At 36.2% G+C, this 23,642-nt stretch overlaps 1 protein-coding gene across 1 annotated transcript in view; it reads right to left on the bottom strand.

Annotated features, from left to right (window-relative positions):
* Positions 1-23,642, bottom strand: part of SLC4A7 (solute carrier family 4 member 7) — a 160,834-nt gene that overhangs the window by 26,672 nt on the left and 110,520 nt on the right. Inside the window, exons 8-15 of the mRNA XM_074945637.1 lie at positions 12,609-12,724; positions 11,769-11,828; positions 10,965-11,122; positions 9,363-9,450; positions 7,202-7,348; positions 5,745-5,848; positions 3,883-4,057; positions 1,305-1,438 (exon numbers count right to left, since the gene is read on the bottom strand). Coding sequence (XP_074801738.1) covers positions 1,305-1,438; positions 3,883-4,057; positions 5,745-5,848; positions 7,202-7,348; positions 9,363-9,450; positions 10,965-11,122; positions 11,769-11,828; positions 12,609-12,724 — 982 coding nt within the window. The remainder of the gene's footprint in view (positions 1-1,304; positions 1,439-3,882; positions 4,058-5,744; positions 5,849-7,201; positions 7,349-9,362; positions 9,451-10,964; positions 11,123-11,768; positions 11,829-12,608; positions 12,725-23,642) is intronic.

Here is a 23,642-nt window from a genome sequence, read left to right as displayed (position 1 = left end):
AAATACAGGTGTTTCAGTAAAACTTTAAGGCTACCTGAAACAGTAAACCATTCAATCTTGTAAAAAAAAGGTAAGGCACAAATTTTTGTCCCTGCACTTGTACTCTCTTGAGTCTTGCTTATCCTGACCTGAGGGCAGCCTTTGTTTGAGGCAGAAACATCTGGGACTCTACTTCTTTCCTCATCCTGAGGGCTGGAGCTGTTACTATGGAGAGAGGGTGCTGGGATCCAATGAGCAGTTATGTAGGTAGGGGGCGTATGAACCCACTCTCCACCTAAAGGGTGTGGGGTATACTTTAAGGCTGTCTACCTTTTCAGCCTCAGGGTTCCCTGTCAGGGTCAAAGTAACTATTGCAGTTTAGGCAGAAAGGTGTGGTAATTCTTTGCTTTGTCTGACTTTTTCTGGCACAGGACTGGAATCCTGGTTTCCTTGCTGAAATCAACCAGTGCCTCACATCCAAGTGGCATAGAGTTTCTTTATATACTCCAAGTCCTGTTTTCTCCTCTAGCTGCAGCATGCTAGGGCCAGTGGTCTCTACATGCTGGAATTTAACAGCTAAATGTCAAGACTAAGATCTAAAGTCTTAAGTGTGCTTTCTTAATTTGCTGGTTGGGAGGAACCACAATCCACATATCTGAACTGTTCTAGAAGATCAAAGAGAAAACGAATACTGTCAAACAGTATGGCTGAAAGTGAACGATAACTTATATTGATACAGATACACCATCAAGGAAATATATAAAAAAAACACAATAAAAGACTTCCACAAGGAAATGTTGATCCTCCTTTTTTCTTTCATCTGTGTAAGACTGTTACAATTTTTAAACATAAAAGTAGTTTTAAAACATTACATTTATAAGTCTGATATAGATTATGTATCAAATTATTTATAATTCCAAAAGCAAGATTTAATCTATTTAAATTTGTAACTAGAGATGGGATAGAAACAGTATCTGGATCTAGATAAAATTCAAGGCAAGGGTACAAGGTTTAGATTTGTGGCCAAATCAAGACTAGGGTTCAACTGACATTTGACATTGCCAAGATCTTGCAGGCTATTCTTGCAAAATTATGGTCACCAGAGCGAAAGGCAGATATCTTCTGGCTTTTGATCCAACCCCAACACAAAGTCACAAAACCAGGTTTGCATCTGAGAATTAAAATGCAGCCCAACTAAAATGTAAAGTCTGGTTTTAGTCCATGCCTACATGCAGATTTCCACTTTCAGTATAACAAATCTATCAGGAAGTCTGAGTTATCCTTAAGTTCAGAAAACGTATCAAGTCAATGTAAATATTACTTACTTGCAGAATTTAAATAATATTTTTTCAAATACTAGAACTGGTCCAGTGCTCCCCAGTATCGTAAGAGGTTGCCCAGCAAACAGAGAATAGGCAATCCCAGTTAATGAGGCTCCAAAGAGAGATTCTATTGCACTCTGTTTGGAGGGAAAAAAATTGCTGTGACACATTGCATTTATGGTTAACATTTATCACCATGTTTTCACACTTACGATTTTATAAACCAACTTAGAAATAAAGTTAGGAATGAAAACAGTAAAACCAATATTGATATTGATGCTTTATACACATAAGTAACTTAACACAGCACTGAAATAACAGTATCATGGTCAAAAGATTTGGAATGCCTCACTCTTGAACAACTGTAAAGCTATCCATACCCATAAGAACAAGTTATTTATTCTGAAGGCTAAGGAGGAAAGCACACACCAACAATTTTAACAAACACAAGGTCTATCAAATGTGGTTAAAGAAAAAGAAAAACGGTCTTTCTCTGGAAGAAAGAAGATATTGCAGCATATCTGTATGAAAACTTGATACAGTGTGCTGTATCAAACCTGCACCAGTCAACCAAGCATTACAAAAGAAAAACTGTGAGTGGGTGTTACTGAACAATAATGGTTTACATATACATGACAATGAAAAGATGGAGTAGTAAGCCAGCATCCCACCTGGTAATGCATTTCTCTTTGTTAGGGTAAACTATTTATTTGTTTTTGTCCTTGAATTACATGCTTTACTAAAACACTTTCCTCTTAAAATAAATAAATAAAACGTTATAAACCACTACAAGAGAGAAAAAGCAGAGCTTTGGACCTAAAACATTGTTTAAGTTTTAAAAAATTACCTAAGCCAGTCAAAAAATAAAATATGAAAAGACATGAGTTTGACAAGAACATTCTTGACTTGCAATTTTTAAAAAAATGCTCTTCTGTAATTATTCATGCCCGAGAAAGCTAAAACTAAGCAAACATGATTTAAGCCCTAATTCAATAAGGCACTTAAACCTGGGCTGTGAATTGCTGAATTGGGGCAATAAAAGGAATTTTGCATGCTACACATAAAAAGATGATGTATCAATTTGGCCTGTTGTTCAAGTGTTAACCTCAAACTAGTATTTTAGTTCAATCAATGCATTAACTTTGGGCTCTGAATCAGGATGGTGGCAGGGACAGGGAGTACTGTGAAGGTGACATTCTCTGGGAATGTGAGGGAGGGGTTTGAACACAAACTTTGTACCTTACAAAGTCAGCTACTGTGCTTCAACATACGTGCACAGTAACTAATTTATTATATTCATTGATGCACACCAAAGTATCTGAAGGCAGGAACAAGCCCGCAAATAGTCCCAGACAGCTAAAAAAAAGAAGGTATTTAAAATCAAATCTTAAAAAGGAACACATTTTCAAAGTTATGCATAAGAGGTACATGTACAAACCATGTTAATGTTTTTATGCCAACTGCCTGAAAACGTACTTCCTAACTCTGGAGTAATAAAATTATGGCACAGTACAAGAATGTAATTTATTTCTGGAAGCAGATTTTGTACCAGCCAACGGCTTGTTAAAATTCTCCTGTTAATAAGGAAATATTCAAGTCACAAGCCTTCTTTGCAAAAAATAAAGTCCAGTTAAATAAGTACAAGTGTAAACAAGTACTACAATTCAAGTTTAAAGGTGTGCTCTGAAAAGCAGTATGGAGTTTTTTTATATAATCAAAATCCTAAGATGTTTTAAGGAAAAATTTAAATACATCCTTATATTTTCCCTAAAAGAAAAAAGTCATTTTCACAACAAAATTAAAAACAGAAAATACATTTAATAAATTATCTTAATTAACAGTCATTAGCTAATTCACATTGAAACACTGACTTTATACAATAGTTGATATGACCATTTCCCCCTTTAAGAAAATTGCGAAGCCCTAGTAAGTAATTTAGTTAAAATGGCTATAGTCTGCATACTATCCAATATGGCATTACCAAGAGTAAAAAGATATTTCTCTATAGCCAAATTTGTTAAGGTTTAAAATGAAGAGTATTTTCTGTTTATAAACCTTGGTTATCTCCTCTTATTAAGAATATAAAGTAGCACACAATTAGTGAAAAAACATTTATATTTTGTCCATGGTTTAAATATACAATTCTGCTTCCTCTGCCAATGCATCATCAGCATTATCATCCACACAGGCCTACTACTCAAGGCCATTAAGCTTGGTTAGCTATCCACCTTGAGCCTCTGACTTATCCTAAGTAGGCCTACTGGGATGGTGCAGCTTTAGTGCTTACATTTTTTGAGCCAATTCTATTGTCCATTTCCAAAAAGGCAATGAAAGCTCTTTTTCAATTCATGAAGCCATTCACCCAGTAAGGCAGGATAAACATTTTTACCTTAACTGTGCATCCTCTCCTGTTCACATTTTCCACAGCAATTACCTTTTGGGGAATGTCTGCTTTGGGGCAGGCTAATCAAGTGCTGTGGATAAACTCTTCAAATAAAAGTATGAATAAATGAGACAAATGCACACAGTCACTTGCCTCTGAAGATCTAAAAGCCTGGCCACTACCATTCTTTGTACTCACTATTCTGCCTTCTGTAGCTTCTCCCAGGAGCCCTCCAAAAGTGATTACAGGAGACATACAGGCACAGTATAGGAAAAGAATCGAGGCCAGGCACTGCAGGCTTAATGCATCCTTGAAGTCACTCAAGAAAAAAGGTGCTTTCCTTTTGATGTCAAGTATCAAACCACCAAAAAGCCTAAATAGGTGAGATGAAACTCGTCAAACTGTACACTAAAGGATTCTAGCTAGTTTAAAACTATGGGCTACACAAGATTGCCAATGCCGACTGCCAGCACAAAGTTAACAATTTCATAATCCAATTTAAAATACAACACAGATTAAAATGTAAACTAATTTAGTCAATTCCAATCCAGTTAATTGTATAAAAAAGTTACGTGGTTTATACTTAACTATATATTTTAAAATGCTGTTTAGCTCTTTTGCATATAATGGGCTAGACACTGAAAAGATCCTGGCAAATCACTCTGCCCAAACAATGTTTTAAGAGGCCCAGATCTGAATGAAGTGGTCATCAAAACACGTAATAAGCACAAAAAGAATATTTAAAATCCAGCTTTTAGGACGGGGTGGGCAAACTTTTTGGCCTGAGGGCCACATCTGGGAATAGAAATTGTACGGCAGGTCATGAATGCTCACAAAATTGGGTTTGGGGTACGGGAGGGGTGAGGGCTCTGGTTGGGGGTGCTGGTTCTGGGGTGGGGCCAGAAATTAGGAGTTCAGGCTCCCAGCGGCACTTACCTCAAGCGGCTCCTGGAAGCAGTGGTATGTCCCTTCTCCTGCTCCGACATGGAGGCGCGACCAGGTGGCTCTGCATGCTGCCCCATCCGCAGGCACTGCCCCTGCAACTCCCATTGGAGCACTGGAGGGGGCCATTGGAGCGGGAGTGGGGCCATGCCACAGCTTCCGGGGAGCCACGTGCTGCGGCCCCCGACCCTGCTCCCCGGCTGGAGCGCCGGAGCAGGGCAAGCCCCAGACCCTGTTCCCCAACGGGGCTCGCAGGCTGGCTTAAAACAGCCCGCGGGCCATAGTTTGCCCACCCCTGGTATAGGACATAATACTGGAGCTGAAAACAAAGTCAGTTCATATGGTGACAGGTTCTCTATGGAAAAGTATCACTAAATTCATGCTGTTGAAAATTTATTTGCCTGTAGGATATTAACTCTTGAACCTCTATAGTTTTTTTTCCAGCTGATCCAAACCTGCAATAAAATTTTAGTGAAGATTAAGATTGGTTAAGTTTTATCAGTTGTTTTTCTAATTTGTAGGCAATCCAATTTTTTAGCCAAGGATTTGAGTTTACTAAAATTTCCAGACAAGAAATGCAACTCATCTACAAGAATTTTCTTTGAATTTTTTGCAGGTCTAAAAAATCACTACTTTGCCCATATTCCATTGGTATGAATCTTGTTATATGATGCTGCATATAATACTGACCTCTTCTTTTAAAGTTTCTTCTGCGGGGTCTAGAAAATAGTTTAGACATTGATTTGTACCTATGCAATATTTTAAATATCTAGCCCAATATAGACAATTTCCAAGTTGCTGCTACACTCATGATAAATGCATGCTTTATAATAGTTTAAAAATTAAAAATATATTTTGAAAATTTAGTCAGTTAAAGGAGGCATCCTCATACTATGAAATCCTTCACAAGTGTGTTGAGGAATATTGCCACAGGGTTGATAATGTTTTAAGCAGGACAACAATCATAGGCAAGAACCAATCACTTGAAAAGGAAAAAGGATGTGTTTTACCATGATTTAAAAGATTTAAATGTATCATTCTACAAAATGGTAATCAGTATTAATGATTTATTGCTTGTATTTCTTTGTGATAACTAGTATTTAGGTAAGCAAACCCACCTTCCAGTCCTCCGTAGCTCAGGTCCAGCATGATGGCTCTCCTGTTTGAGAATCTCTCCTGTAGAAGTAGATCCATTTGGAAATTTAGGTATCTTCCTTTTCTCCTAGGTAAGGAAAGTACATTAAAACATTTTACTTTAGGGTCAACTTTTATTAATAAGCCTCTGGTCAGGAAAAGTTTGCAAAGACCCAATACTTCCAAAATAAAATATTTTAATACAAGGTATTTGATAAATATTTACAATACAAATGTACAACATGATATGGATGATACTTGTAAATAAAGTTCCCAAAAGGCAACAGTATCTATGAATACACTTTGAATACACATGGCTTCTCAGGAGTGAATTCATAGCTCAATTAACAATACATTTTAATGGCAAGATACACACGATTCAGGTATAATAGTTATATCTAAAAATTATGTATGTATGTATTATATACTGATTACATATATGCTATATCATGTGTGCATACACATGGTAATGTAAACACAAATGCACACAGCCCACCTCATTATGCAGACAGCTTTGCTTTTTATATGGACATGTAAAAACTTTGCTTCTTATACTCAGCAAGGTCCACCAACAGCACACAAATACCACAGACTTCCTTTGTCTAACTCATATCCCACAACATCAACTCACCTACTTTCTTTGGAAACCAAAGCCCAGGCTGTAAGGAGCCCAAGGTTTTAACTTCACATTTCTTGATAAATAAGCTACATTTCCCCCTTTTAAATTTTGTCTTCTCTTTAAACCTCTCCAAGATTGTTACTACCTGACAGAGTATATGACCAGCCCTCCAAAAGGGGAGCCCCTGTCTCTCACTGTACCAGACCCTTGCTGCAGCAATTTCCCTCAACTATGAGAACTAATCAGGTTTTCTTTAGAGCACAATTTCCCACCCTAACATGCCTGTGGGGTGCAGCATAATAGCAGCACAAAACACTCTTTAGAACAACAAGCAGAAGACCATGTTTGGGATTCAGATTCTCATTCCAAAAATAGCAGAATGCATTAATATTATCCATTTGTATTTTTCACTATAATTTACAGTGTTTTCATTTTCTAACCCAGATTTTCCCTACCTAAATTTGTATTTAATTTTTTGTTTCCATTTTCCTTTGGAAAAACTGCAATAGTCTAGTTTATAATCATTAGATTCACATAACAGAACTTTTTATTATAAAAATACCAAAATACAATTTCAGAGTATTCAAGATTAGAGAAATTAATAAAATCGATTTCAAGCAAAAACAGAGGAGAGGAGATAAACAAGTTAACGTAATATAGCTAGTGTTATTTTACAGAGGGTCTAATCTTTCTCTCAAATTGAAAGGGGAAGGAGGGTACTGCTGCTCTAATAAATGTTGTTTATTATTATTAGTTTTGGATTGCATTTGGAAATGTATTTTAGAAACATATCACAGACCACAATACTGTAAAAGCTCTTACCTGGGAAGGAACACTTTTTGGTGGCTCAATGCGTATAGATGGATCCCACTCTCCTGGAGGCAGGACAGTCACTTGGTCTAAAAATTCATCAATTCCTGATAACAGATCATTACGGTCTTTAGCTTTATAAGCAACATCGTGGAAAACCTTTATTGGGAAAAAAATACACACACAAATTAATGCTGGGTAAGAGCAACCCCTTAGAGGGACACTTGAGTAAAAAAGTCATAGGCAAATTTTCCATGTGTCGCAACTCGGCTTTTACTTGTGCACTTGCAATTTTGCATGTAAACAGGTTTGTATAAGCCTTTTTCAAATATTAACAACTGTGTGTGTTGTTGGTGGGTTTTGCACATGCAAATTCTTTCATATATTTGCACAAGTGCTTGCATTCATAATCTTGTGCATGTATATATGTAACTGTGGTTCCAAATATTCTTGAAGTGTTCTTGACTAAATAATCTACAGTCTTGTTTATAACAAAATCAATAATTCCAAAAATCCATCTTTTCTTTACAATAGTTGTGCTGATTACTTTTTGCATTTCTCTCAGCATTTTACTGCACAGTCAGATCTCTCCATGGGGAATCAGAACCTCCTTAGTTTAGTCCCTGCTCTGTCACTGACTCATGGTGTGGGTCCAGATCCCCTTTCAAACAGTTTCCCTATGTACAAAATAGGGATTATACATTTTAGACGTCACCGGGATATTGTGAGGATTAATTCATTAAATGTTTGTAAATATTAAAATACCTCACCCTCACAACATTCAATAAATGAATTAGATTTACAACTACTGAACTCTGATTCAGCAACAGTTCAATGCACCACAGTCAGTTGTGTATGCTACCCCTGAATTAATACATTCAAGCTATTTAAAACTAACTCAGTGTCAAAATATACATACTGATTAAATCAGGAACTTCATATTCATCCACTATATATATATCCTTAAATTTCATGTATTCTGGGTGGCGTCTTACAAAAGTAGAAAGTACAGAGCCAAATCACACTCTCTTTTAAGTTAATGGAACTTTTGCTTTTGCAAAAGAATCTCAGACTATATTCAGTTTCACAAACCAGTGAGTGACTATTTTAACTTGGGGTTTCTGGTTTCAAGTTAAACCAATACGGCTTAATTTAAAAAATACTAATCACACTTTTCCTTTGGTGGAGTTTTACCCATTAAAAATGATAAGTTTAGTCAGTATTAGAAATTGTTTGCAGAGGCAGATCCTAAAGAGCTGCCATATGTACTGGAAGTTAATCCCTAGCAATGCAGGTCTTCAGAGGGAGAAAGAAATTATATAATTCTGGAATTTTTAAATATTCTATATTATTAAATGTTTTATATAATTCATTTGCTAAACACTGATCAAGTCAATTTTTATTCCCAATAAGCCTTTATGTTCCTAAAAATACACACCTAAAACCAGAAGCCCTAATTAAATACCTTAACTTTAGAAATATTTCTGGATTAAAATTCAAAAGTTAAAATTGCTGTTACCCAAAGAGATGCTAACATTTCAGTTAACTTACTCTAACAGTAGTGAGAATTCAGTATTGAAACAATATCCAAATATGCTGTGGGAGGTGTCTTCTTTTGAATGAAAAATAAATGAGATCCTGATCCCCAGTTCTCTTTAAAGACCTCACAGCACTGCACAGAAGACTAGAAGTATTAATTCAAGTGTCTGGCAAAATTTCAAGTTTGGCCATTACATTCTGCCCATCTAAAAATACCCATTCGGTGTTTGAGTTTTATACAACATTCTTAATTTTCTGTCCCGTACTACTGTGTAACATTACAATGTATTGTTTAATAGTTACCATCTTTCATGGCAAAAGTGGCTGTATTTAAGAGGTAGGTTAAAGATATATATATAGCTTGTACATCTTTCCACAAGTACTTTTGGGATCGTTCTACAAGAAAGGCAAGGAATAAATTTAAATTGCTATTATACATCCATTCCTCGTTTCTGTGTCTTCATTGTTCTTTATATAAAGTTAGTTTGGTTGTGCCATGTATCTGTGAATTATAGGTTGTAAAGAGAGTTCATTAAGCATAGTCTGTGAGAACTTGATTTTAGACTTCTGCAATGCAAATTTTTATTCAACACTCAGGTTTGCTTTCAATGGATTGTAAATATATACTACTTGCATCATCAGTCATAAGCGTTGCTATTGATCTTCCGATTTCATGGTACTGTGGTGCCTTGCCAGCTGGACCCAGTAACAGAAACAAGAACCTGTAGGAAAAATTAAGACAGGAGAGGAGACCAGGAAAGCTGAGTTATTTCACCTTAAGCCTTTTGTAAAAAGCCAGCTGCTCAAACCAAATCTGAGGCTACTTGTTCAAATCATATATTAGAATTCATAATTTGTAGGCTCATAATTTTGGTACTGATAAAATGGATGATGTTTTAGTTACACAAATAGAACACAAAGATTTAAATTACTGTAATTTTGGAACTATTTCCGGTGAAAAATTAAAGCAGTGTTGCCATTTTTTAAAAAGAATTTTCAAAACCAGGTAATTCAGTTAGAATCATATTGCAAAGATTAGTAGGCCAATATTATTATGCAATAATTATATTGAAAACCATTAAGTTCAATTTTCCATGCTGTCCTTGTAAGAAAATCTCCAGACAAGTTCCTTGAAGAAACTACAATTGCATTTTAGATATAAAAACTAAACCAAACATTCACAGGTTTTACCCTTCTCCAACAATAACCCAATGCACATATTTTTTCTCTGATGGTAGCTGTAAATGAATCTGATGAAAATATGCATCAAACGATTTAGTTTTACTGTGTCTGGCAGTGTGCTGTATAAATTAGTTCACAAAAAATTATCATGAAAATCATTTCACATAATCCCACATCAGGATTAGTCACACTTTTGTCTACCAAATGTATTTAATTTTCAATTTATCAAACTGCTTTCAACATTAAGTCCCAGCAGACACATTCTATTACAACAAAAATATTAACCTGCCCTCCCCTGGGGGGCCTCAAAATACTAATGCAGGTAGATCCAACATACACTTCCTGTGCCAGTGGAGGTGAATTTCATCCTCAGTGATAAACACCAAAGTACTGAAAATTTTTCCCTTAAAGCCATACCATTGGTAGGGACTGGAGAAGAGAAGGATTATACCCATCCTTCACTTTGCATTTCCTAGCCACTAGAAAAAGAAAGGTGTAAATGTATTTCATTTTGGCATCAGATTTGCAAAAACTAACATCCGTATTCACATGTAAAGACACATTAGAATATACACTCTAGAGATCACATGATCAAATAAGTTTCCCACACTCTAGCTGTGTTTTCACAATACAGCACTCTACACAGAGTACTCATACTTCAAGACTCAATGGACCATGTCCATTGTCATGTTAACATTGGGGGGTGTAAGTCTTCTTAGTCACACAGTTAAAATGGTGTAAGAAGAGGACCAGCAGCTCTGAGATCCATCCTTCCCACACCCACCTGTATTGTCAGTTTCAAACTTTGTAAATAGTTCTAAAGATATCATCAAAATATCATTATTTTTTCCAAGTTTTGGGAGGAGGTTTAGATGTCCCTCATTACACAAAACTGCAACAATTGCTTGCCATGCAAGTCAGAGATTTAAGACAGTAAGACAGTTCCTGTCCCAATGAGTTCACAATCTAAACTCTGATCTATGCTCCGCTTGAACACTGAAGTGCTGTTACTTCATTCTGTGAGTAAATGCATGTTATTCAAGGATTTCTTTACCGTGTAGGAACAGGAACCTCTGTGAGACCTGAGAGAAGCACAGCAGGGGACAGTCTCACAAAAGCAATAATTGGTCTTTCCAAAAAATCTACTTCTCCCACCAACACGTTTGATGCTTCTGCTCCTGTGGGAATTTTCCTCATGAAGTTCATATCAACCTATAATATAGAGATTAAACAATTGCTTATTTCTTTACAATTCTTACTGATAATTCTACAAATAATTTTTAAAAACTAAAAAGAGTATTGATCAACTCTTGTTTTGATGAAAACAATATAAATGCAAAAGAAATATTTCACATGTACAGGAACAGAAAAGACAAGCATATGATGTGTATAAAATATGTCTGTCAGCAGTATTTTATTAGTATATTGTTTTTATTGTTACAAGTTAGAACTACTATTATTTATTATATTCTAAAAACTTTCAGCTACATAATCACTTTTTCACAGTAACTTCTCAGGACAGAAATATTTTCTCTATGGTAGGTGACATTACTTGACATCAAATAGACAAAACAATAACTAAGGAGAGTTCATGTAATTATATGTAGTTTCCAGAATGTAGTTATTTTACATTTTATAAATGGTATTTTAAATATTTTTAAAGGAATTAATAGCTTTAATATAATTTTCATCCACAAAAAACAAACAGCTGAAATAGAATAAAGAAACTTACATTTCTGCATATAATTACAGAGGAACATTACAAAACTGTACAGCACATTGACTCTTTAGTTTACAAACAGATACACAAAAGGCACAAGAAACTAACACTAGTTACGTTGTTATCTAGAAAACTTACAGCTGGCCTCTTGAGTCCCACACCAAGTGTGCCACAACTACAGTGCCAGGAGGCTGACTCCTGCCCAACAGGAGACAAGGCAGGTGTACAGAAGGACAGGCCAAGCAAAAATGTAAAAACTGTGACAGAGTAGGAATAAATGGCACCTGCCATGATCAGATGAGAACTACTATCTAAATTAGCTTTGCTTCAGCACAATTATTAAATTTAATTTCGCAAACAGTTTATTACTATCTTTTACTGTACAGATTAGACTGAACAGGTGAATTTTATAGTAAGAATCAGTGATTCTTATAACCCAAAACATTTAAGTTACAAAAGATGGGAGAGGTTAACAGAAGTACACAAGGTTTACTTCCAGAAGTAACACAACTGATGCTCTTTATCCTTAAGATTTCCATGGCTTTTACAGAACAATGCATAAAAGCCCTTTTCTGAAAAGGGGTCTTAAGTCTCTAAAGTAAGAAAAACAGAAATTGACAAAATTTAAGCCACTTTATATGCAAAAACACCCATAACACTCATGTTTTGTAAAAACTTTCGCAGTGTATCAGACCTGAAAATATTATGTATTGCTCAATCAGCAAGTACAGTGGCTTCTTATGTCAAGTTACATGAAATACTGCACATGTGAAGTGGCAAAATTATCTAACAATAGTAAGCCCGGATGTACTACAAAAGTAGCCAAAACATTTAATGGCTAATTAATTTTAATCTATACTGCATTCTGATACTGCTGTAGTTAATCCAAATTAAGGTAGAAATAGCAACCAGTTTGGCTACCATACTGTTACCTAGCCCTACTTACTAATCATTGAGAAAATATGTAATGTCATTTACCTTACTGAAATCAACAGTGCTATTTTCTCTGCTTCCTCCTGTTCCATTACCTTTAACATCTCCACTTTTTCCAGCATCCAAATTTCCAGGTGCTGACTGTGGAGATGCTAGAAGCCCTAGATTTAAACAAAATACACACTTTGAAAATGGAGTTCACAGAAAATGGACCAACCAAGACACACACTATGCAAGAACTCAATGTGGCAGCTTGCTAAAAGCGAATGTGCAAGTTAATAAACAAAAGTGCCCCATATTAGTACCTCAAATTCAACATAAACAAGTTATTTTATTTTGGAAAACAATTAAAGTTTGTTTAAAATAGTTAAAATCAGCTGTTGCCTAAATGGTGGCCATTTGCAAAACAGTCAAGAAAAGAAAACAAGAGTGACTTTTGGGGGAAGAGGACAAATGTAAAAATTTTAATCCTCACCACCAATGCTTTGTGGACAGAACCTACATGACAAATGTTCCACACTCATACATCTGAATTAAAACAAAAACAAAAAACACAAACACACCCACCACACACTTTAGTGCATTATCAGAAGTTGATATTTGACTTAAAAAAATGAGACTCAGGTCTTGACCATATCAGGGTTAAGACACTAGCGGTCAGACAAACTAGTGCAACTCTCTGGGTAAACTTATGTAAATGATCATATACATCAGTGAAGCTTAACCTGGTTTGAAGCAGTTTACCCTATGTATACAATGGCCCTGGTTAGACTATGATTTAGGAGTGTGATGTTAAACCACGTTAGCTAATGGATTCTAACATGTTTGAAATAATCTAGTAAAGACACAGCACCATATATTTTTACAGGGCTGTCAATTAATCATAGTTAACTCACGCAATTAACTCAAAAAAATTAATCGCAATCAATCGCACTTATTACAGAATACCAAATGAAATGTATTAAATATTTGTGGATATTTTTCTACATTTTCAATATTGATTTAAATTACAACACAGAATACTAAGTGCACAGTGCTCACTTTATTTTTCCTATTACAAACATATGCACTGTAAAAATGATAAAAACAATAGTATTTTTCAATTCACCTCATACAAGTACTGAAGTGCAGTCTCTATCATGAAAGTGTAAATAAAAAATGGAGTTTTTTTTTGGTTACATAGCTGTTCTCAAAAACAAAACACTGTAAAGCTTTAGAGCCTACAAGTCCACTGAGTCCTACTTCTTATTCTGTCAATCGCTAAGACAAACAAGTTGGTTTACACTGGCGGGAGATACTGCTGCCTGCTTCTTATTTACAATCTCATCTGGAAGTGAGAACAGGTGTTCGCATGGCACTTTTGTAGCCAGCGTTGCAAGGTATTTACGTACCAGATATGCTAAACATTCGTATGCCCCTTCATGCTTTGGCCACCTTTCCAGAGGACATGCTTCCACGCTGATGATGCTCGTTAATAAAATAATGTGTCAATTAAATTTGTGTCTTTACTCCTCGGGGGGAGCATTAGGTCTCCTGCTCTGTTTTACCCACATTCTGCATATATTTCATATTATAGAACTCTTGGATGATGACCCAGCACATGTTCGTTTTAAGAACACTTTCACAGCAGATTTGACAAAATGCAAAGAAGGTACCAATGTAAGATTTCTAAAGATAGCTACAGCACTCGACCCAAGGTTTAAGAATCTGTAGTGCCGTCCAAAATCTGAGAGGGACGAGGTGTGGAGCATGCTTTTAGAAGTCTTAAAAGAGCAACACTCTGATGCGGAAACTGCAGACCCCAAACCACAAAAAAGAAAATCAACCTTCTGCTGGTAGCATCTGGCTCAGATGATGAAAATGAACATGCGTCAGTCCGCACTGCTTTGGATCATTATCAAGCAGAACCAATCATCAGCATGGAAGCATGTCCTCGGGAATGGTGGTTGACGCATGAAGGGACATATGAATCTTTAGCGCATCTTGCACGTAAATATCTTGCAACGCCAGCTACAACAGTGCCATGTGAACGCCTGTTCTCACTCTCAGGTGACACTGTAAATAGGAAGCAGGCAGCATTATCTCCTGCAAATTGTAACCAATCTTGTTTGTCTGAGTGATTGGCTGACCAAGAAGTAGGACTGAGTGGACTGGTAGGCGCTAAAGTTTTAGATTGTTTTATTTTTGAATGCCCCCCCCCTTTTTCTTTTTACATAATTCTACATTATAAGTTCAACTTTCATGGTAAAGAAATTGCACTACAGTACTCGTAGGAGGTGAATTGAAAAATAATTTTTTGTTTTGTTTTTTACAGTGCAAATATTTGTAATCAAAAATAAATATAAAGTGAGTACTTTACACCTTATATTGTATTGTAATTAAAATATATTTGAAAATGTAGTAAACATCCAAAACGATTTAAATAAATGGTATTCTATTGTTGTTTAAACAAAAAATGAATTGCACAATTTTTTTTTAAATCGCGCGATTCATTTTTTTAATCGCTTGACAGCCCTAATATTTTAACATATGCTAAACTGAATGAGTTAAAGCTGAGCCTTCCCTCTAGGCTTTAACTCAACCATCTTATGCCACACATTAAAGTATACATTGCCCTGCCTATACAATAAACACATTAGAATGCGTTAGCTAATATGTTCTAACATCACACCTTTAACTCTCAGTCTAGCCAAGGCCTAAGACTTTGACAAAACTAGAAAAAGCTTTGGAGTATAAATAGTTCATGTTAGCTAAGCCTGATCTAAACACAACCATTTGCCTAGTCAATTCAGGCCTAAACTCCTTATAAGTTTATCATTTGGCATTTTTACCTGTTTCACTTTTTTTCAGAGACAGCTGAATTCTAAAAATCTGATCCTATATAGCTATTCCAAAGAAGAGTCAGAACCAAAAGTTCTATCATCATTTAGCGGTAAGACTGCAAATTCTCATTCTTCCATTTTATAAACATTTAAGACATTCTAATAAAACAAAAACAATGACATTAAATAGGCTTTAATTTTCTTTGTGAAACCTATACTGTGCTAGCAATTAACTATTACTATAAATGCCAATCTCAGCCAACTAAAATGGCAAAATCACATTCTTTCCTTTTGTTCTGCAATATATATTATTCACCAAAAAGGAGATAACTCATAAACGCATCAATCCAACCCATGAATCAGCTACACACATTTAGCAGAAAAAACTCAATTTTTTAGGGAGGGTTTATAAAACTGAAACAGGGATGCAATATACCTGCTATGTGGAGAAAATAGGAAGTCTACATCTTAGTACATGAGAGGAAAAAACAAAACCTGTTCAGGTAAATACAGAAAGGCCAAATTCATGCCCTCTTCTCTTTTTCATCAATGCCCCAAATGCAGATTTTTCATGGCAAGAAATCAATTAATCCCTAAAACTGATACATAGCAGAGTAGGAGGAAGGTGGGGAAATAATCTCACAGGCGACACTCCCTTGTCCTATCCAGAGTATCTGTAATATGTAAATTCTGTGGGTGTTCAGGGCGAGAGCAAGGGACAAAAGTTACTTGACTGCAACCTTCCCAAGTTCACAGAACTGGTACCCTGAATTTGATTCACTGAGGTCCACACATAAACAGTAACTGTAAATTGCCATTTTGCCCATTTCTCAGTTTTGGCATTAGGATAATATTGATCTTTTTATGATTGAAGTCAGAATTTCTCCAATTATTTACAGCCCAGGTTCAAAAAGTCTTAGTGCTAATACAGAAATCCCTATCCCGTTCAAATACAAAGGACTATTAGATTTTGTTTTTTCACTATCTTACTAAAAGTACAGATGCAAACTAAATTTAAAAATACTGTCAGAAAGATTCCAGCATTCTAAAGTGGCAACAAAAATGGAAGCATTTCCATATAATTTTTCATAGTTTTTCTGCTGTTTTTAAAATCAACCAGTGCTAGAAAATACATAATAAAAATAAATTGGTTTCTTGTGGCTTAAGCAACATAATGAAATTATGCTGCATTCACAAACTATATCACAAGCTCAATATTGAAGAGTCCATCAGCATGTCTACATACATTTTTCTCTATTTAAAAAAAAATAGTTTGGGCTCAAATGTCTCAAATTATTTGCCTAGAACCAAGTGTTTCTCTTAAGTTTAATTTATATTTTGCATACAGTAGAACCTCAGTGTTACGAACACCTCGGGAATGGAGGTTGTTAGTAACTCTGAAATGTTCGTAACTCTGAACAAAACCTTATGGTTGTTCTTTCAAAACTTGACAGCTGAACACTTACTTAATACAGCTTTGAAATATTACTATGCAGAAGAAAAATACTGCTTTCCCTTTTGTGTACTTCCAGTTCCAAATGAAGTGTGCGGTTGACTGGTCAGTTCGTTACTCTGGTGTTCGTAATTCTGAGGTAATTCTGTATTTCCAATTCAAAAGGACTCTAGTAGAAATCACGATAGAAAACAGTCCTTTCACTCATGGCATAAATATGATCCTCTTGGTAGACGTTTACTGCACTGTAATTATATTTGTACGGGTGACATCTGTTGTATCTCATTGGTTATTTTCCAAGTTCTGCTCCTATTTCTCAGACTTTTGATACGATAAGCTCAACTAACCTCCCTAATGGATAAGGTTTTCCTTCCAGCAACCATCTTCATTCTCTTTATTTAAAGAGTTTAACTCAAAGCTGAAACTTAATTCCTCACAATGCTTAATTTTGAATTCCCTTTGTTTCATGGTTTAAATTGCTCACTTAGGAGTTAGTCTGTACTCCTTACTCAGGCAAGATTCCCAATAGGTTTAGTAGTTTGTTACCTTATTGTGGTTTTGTTTTAATGTCAGATTGATTTACTTTTACAAAGTTAAAGTAAATGACGAGTATGAGTTCTTAATGCGTCTGTGAAAAGACAGAGATACGATGCAGCTCAGCTATACTTTGACACACTGAACACTCTACATGCTATTTATATATCTATCTACATATATAAATATATCATATCTATATATACTCTATCCAGCCTACAAGACCATCTTGGATTCTGGGGCACACAGACAATCAAAAACACTGAATAAAAAGCCTTATTGATAGGGCTTCTCAAAAATTGCATCAGACTGTTGAAGCAGGTCACTGTCCTGCCTTAAATTGTTTTCCAGCCCCCTTCCATCACCAGAATGAGGGCTTTCTCCCATGCGATCTCCATTTGTGAGGGAACAATTCCTGTCTCTCTTCCCCGATCTATTAGCTCTAGCCCAATAACAGCTCTCCCACATAGAAGACACTTGTCCTTTGTTTTCCAGGCTGTCAGACACAGAAAAATTCATTTATCCCCATGCTGGAATATTGAGGGAAACACTGAGCATGCCCAGCCCCTTTCTTGATGTCATCATGAAAAGCAGCTGCACCAATTCCACTCTGTGGAAGGGGATTCCTGGTATAGCTAAGTAAGGTACTTCCAATGGGGAAGAATCCCACAAAATATGGAGCAGCTTCTATAGAGGTTCCACAGGCTCTGTGGTACAGGCAATTTGAGGTTGGATAAAGCCCTATATAGTGATTCTTCTCTGTCTTCTTACAAAATCAATCTAAAAGAAATATCAAATTAAAGTATTTTTTAAAACTTTTTCCTTATTTAGACTTCATTCATTATTGGACTTAATCCAGTACCAGACTCAGACTGCTGGTGGAAAAAGGAGGTCCCATTTGTTAATCAAGAACCAGATCCAAGAAGCCTTCCGCCTCAACCTCTGCCTCAGTGAGAGAGGAGATCAACATCAAGACAAGACATACATTGACATCACAGTGTAAACTGGACCTGCTTTAGGCACTGAGTTGGACTCATCCAAATCTTCCATGCTAACTGTCCTACCATAACTGCATGCGCATATATTGAATACTACAAGGTGAATTATTTGTTTTTAAATAGAGTTAAATTCTAGACTTCTTAAAGAAATTAAACATTCAAGATATCTATAGGGAGTGTGTTTTCCTAGCACTACACAGCCTGTTAAAGAAGCAAAGAACTGGATGAGTTTTTCCTAGAAGAAATACTTGTAGGTTTGCAATTATACAAATTTTAGTAAATTAATCGGATGCTATGGAATTGCAGGACAAAGCTATTCTAAATTAGCTAAGTGTTACAATTTATGTTTTTATCAATTAAATTTAAAATAAAATGAATATAGACCAAAACACACTTCAAAGCCTCGGAAACAAGGAAATACAAATATTTGCCTGTTCACTTATTTTTGTTGTCCACAGCCACTCATAAAAAGTTTGCATTCCCCTCTCATTTACCAGCACAAATGGCAGCAGAGCCAAAGACAATGATTTTGGTATTTATTTTGGCTATTTCTGCCCCCAATCTGTGGAACTCAGTATTCAGTAGTTCCAAAGCATGGTCATTTCTGAAACACTGGTTCTGAATTGCTTTTCATAGGAGAAACACTGATCGTATAAGAAAAACTGAAAAGCTAAACATCAAACTTAAGAAATTAACTGTAATATTTAATTTTTGAAAGAGAATGCTTTGATGCCTGATTGAGTTGTTTGGAGCTAGTGTCTGGACTACAAAGAACAAATTGAAATGGAAAAAATCATCTCTCTCCACCTTATACACCAACTCACAATATTTGGGATATTTCCAACAATCCCATATATATTAAACTTCTGAATAACCTAGAACAAGGGACATAAAAACAAAATATCAGACACTAGAAACTATCTCAGGGTACCTCTTCTAAAGACTGGTCCATAGAAGGTATATCTAGCTAGTCCATAGATCTTAGAAGAGACATATAACAGCCAACAAGGTTGTAGCCTTTCATGTCTGTAGAGGGGAAATCTGCACTGCCATGCCCTTCCATATTGGAATGGGCTCCAATTCCCTTTGGACAATGGAACCCAAAGACAAGACTAGATTTTCCATTTTTCATTCCATGAACCTTGAATCAAAGTGGTTTTGGAACAAGCTCATCAATTAAAAACAGTAACAGTCACCAGAATCAGATGGTATTCACCCAAAAGTTCTGAAGGAACTCAAATATGAAACTGCAGAACTACTAACTGTGGTAAAAAGAAAAGGAGGACTTGTGGCACCTTAGAGACTAACAAATTTATTTGAGCATAAGCTTTCGTGAGCTACAGCTCACTTCATCGGATGCATCCATTCATCGATGTTGCACCCGATGAAGTGAGCTATAGCTAACGAAAGCTTATGCTCAAATAAATTTGTTAGTCTCTACGGTGCCACAAGTCCTCCTTTTCTTTTTGCGGATACAGACTAACACGGCTGCTACTCTGATAACTGTGATAAGTAACCTATCGCTTGAATCAGTCTCTGTACCAGATGACTTGAGGATACTTAATGTAACACCAATTTTTTTAAAAAGCCTCCAGAGGCGATCCTGGCAATCATAGGCCAGGAAGCATAACATCAGTACAAGGCAAATTGGCTGAAACTATAGTAAAGAACAGAATTCAGACACATAGATGAACACGACTTGTTTGGGAAGTTGGCACAGCTTTTGTAAAGGGTAATCATGTCTCATCAATCTACCAGAATTCTTTGAGGGGGTCAACAAACATTGGACAAGGGTGATCCAGTGCATATAGTGTACTTGGACTTTCAGAAAGCCTTTGACAAGATCTCTCAGCAAAGGCTCTTAAGCAAAGTAAGCAGTCATGTGGGTTGGTCCTCTCAAGGATCAGTAACTGGTTAAAAGACAGGAAACAAAGGGTAGGAATAAATGGTCAGTTTTCACAATGGACAGAGGTAAATAACGGGGTCACCCAAGGATCTGTATTGGGAACAGTGCTATTCAACATATCCATGAATAGGGATGAACAGTGAGGTGACAAAATTTGCAGATGACACAAGTTTATTCAAGATAGTTAAGTCCAAAGCTGACTGCAAAGAGTTACAATGGGATCTTACAAAAACTGGGTGACAGGGCAACAAAATGACAAATGAAATTCAATGTTGATAAATGCAAAATAATGCACATTGGAAAAAATCCCAACTATATATACAAAGTGATGGGGTCTAAATTAGCTGTTACCACTCAAGGAAGATCTTGGGGTCACTGTGGATAGTTCTCTGAAGACATCCACTCAATGTGAAACAACAGTTAAAAAAGCTAACAGAACATTAGGAACCATAAGGAAAGGGATAGATAATAAAACAGAAAATATAACACCACTACATAAATCCATGGTATGCCCACACCTTGAATACTACCTGTAGTTCTAGTTGCCCAATCTATAAAAAAAAAATACATTAGAACTGAAAGAAAGTACAGAGAATGGCAAGAAAAATTATTAGGGGCATGGAACAGCTTCCATATGAGGAGAGGTTAAAAAGAATTGGACTGTTCAGCATAGAAAAGATGATGGTGGGGGGAGAGGGGAAGAGAGAAATGATAGAGGTCTGTAAAATCATGAATGGTGTGGAGAAAGTGAACAAGGAAGTGTCATTTACCCCTTCATATAACACACGAATCATGGGTCACCCAATTAAATTAATAGGCAGCAGGTTTAAAACAAACAGAAGGAAGTACACGCACAACGTACAGTCAACCTGTGGAACTCGTTGCCAAGGGATGTTGGGAAGGCCAAAACTATAACTGAGTTCAAAAAAGAATCAGATAAGTTGATGGAGGATAGGTGCATCAATGGTTATTAGCCAAGATGGTCAGGGACACAACCCCATGTCCTGGGTGTCCCTAAGTCTCTGACTGCCAGATGCTGGGACTAGACAACAGGAGATGAATCACTCAATAATTGCCCTGTTCTGTTCATTCCCTCTGATGCATCTAGCATTGACCATTGTCAGAAGACAGGATACAGGGCTAGAGTGACCCTTAGTCTGACCTAGTATGGCCATTCTTATGTTCTTAAGAAAGGCTCCAGACCAGCAGTAGCCCATGGACCAGAGTTTGAGAGACTCTTCTTGAGGGCATCTCTATGTTAATATTGGATTTTTGGGGGGTCCAGAAAAAAAAAATCCACTTCTAAACAGTGGATCAGACAAAAAGAGACCAGAGTATATACAGCCAGAGGAACTGGGAGATCATCCTCTTCATATTTCTCCTTTATAAATATGGGAATACATCTCCTTGAGGCTTAAAATCAATTTAAGATGGACTTGGATTCAGCTGGACAGCTTTATCTTCACTTGTCTCTCTCAGGTTCTACAGGATTGCGTATGGCATTTTGTCTCATTAAAGAGATACCAAAGTGAAGGCTGTGGTCTTTAGTGCAGAGCCATTAACCATGTCCAGTTGTTTAATGCTGGCAGAGTCACCCTCCTCCTCCTCCATGAAAAATATAAAATCATCCTTGGATTTGAGGGGGAGAATGATCTTTATATGAACATTCTGTTCATTACAAGTGTTTTTCTGTATTAAGGAGGCAGAGGACAAGATTTCTTTTTGTTTATGACGAGAGGAAAGGCCTTGTTCAGTGACTCAGAGCACTGGTGTTAGGACAGATTTAGCTCTACTTACTCTCTGAAGCTTAATATATTCACTACCCTTCAGTGGAAAAAGAGGAAAAGCAGATAACCAGGAAATTTGACACTGATTACTCCCTCCAGCACATGCCTCTTCAACTTCCTTCTCCTTGTTACCCTGAACCTGGGCCTGTATTAGAAATGGATAGATAGGGTTGGCTGGGCCAGGATCACTCACCTCAGGTCTGGCCAGGTAATGGGATGGATTTGTTTTTTCAAGATGCCCAGAGACAAAGGGTTTGTGCTAGATAGCCAATCTGGTTGGAGGGTCGTATCTGTCTCCCAATTTTCTCTTACTAGATAATAAGGAAGATCATCAAGGAGATTGTGCCTGGTCAAATATCTGAGTTACAGCAGTCCAAATCCACGCAAATGGAGATCAGTTTCAGAATGGTGAGCATAAGCAGTTTCACGTTTTGAACATTTTCTGTTTTCCTGGTAAGGTGTTCAGTCATTTTCAAAGAAAAAAACCCGAAGGCACTTGGAGGCAAAGAGAAAAGTGACCTCTTCAAACAGTTACAAGTTAACTACAAGAACTGCCAAATTCTTCAGCCTCCAATTGGCTCTAATGCTAAGAAATGACGGAAAAACTCAAATGTTATTAATCGATTTCTGCGATAAAAAACAAACGCTTACTCAACATATTAATGAGGCATTTTCAGAGGAATATTTTTCTCTTATATCCAGTGTTGTCATATGTATTATGCTTTTTACATGCGCTAAACAGCTTCAAAGTGTTTCACAGACCAATAACATCACAGGATCTGCTACTAACTGATAGCTAATTTACAATACTCTGCAAATTAAAAATACAAACAAAACAACACTCCGCCTGTTCCCCCCCAACAGTCATTAAGCATTTGACACCGTGATAATGCACCACTGGAAAATTCACTCGCACCAATTGTAGAAATGCTGGATATGCCAGTTTTAAGGTACACTACTTCTGTTCATAACAGTTTGAGATTTTTATAATATAAACTTAAGCTAAAGCCTAAGAGAAAGTATTTAAAAACAAAATCCATCATGGCACAAAAACACAACTGACTAAATTACTACCCTAACTCTGTAACTGTAACCCTTGTTTCTTCCTATCACCTACCTTCGCTCATTTCTTATCCACATGTTGTAACATGTCTGATTTAGACTGTAAATACTTCAGAGCATGTTCTATGTCTAAACCACACACCACACTTAAGGACTAAATTAATATCTTCACTTACATGGATTCAAGGTGAGTGAAAGGAAAAGGCCACCATTTTTGACATCTTGCCTATTTAAAAGTCAATTTTATTTAAAAATTGCTTATTTTTGAAACAAAAACACAAACATTCCTTTTTAATCAGACAAATAAAAAAGGTTAAGTATGAAAAATTCTATTTTTCATTGGTTCAAGGAGTTAAAATGCAATTATAAATAAGTGAACTTCAACAATGTTTGTGTTAATTTTTTTTTAGGAGTAAAAACCTTTGGAATAGATCTATTATGCTGTATAAGAAACAATCATACTTCAGAATAAATAAAACATGCAGACAGAGGTAACAGTTGTAAATAATACTCATTT

This window comes from Natator depressus, chromosome 2, assembly GCF_965152275.1.
Source record: "Natator depressus isolate rNatDep1 chromosome 2, rNatDep2.hap1, whole genome shotgun sequence".
Classification (NCBI taxonomy): Eukaryota; Metazoa; Chordata; order Testudines; family Cheloniidae; genus Natator; species Natator depressus.
The sequence above is the reverse complement of the archived record's forward strand: the minus strand, read 5'-3'. Positions and strand labels throughout refer to the sequence as shown.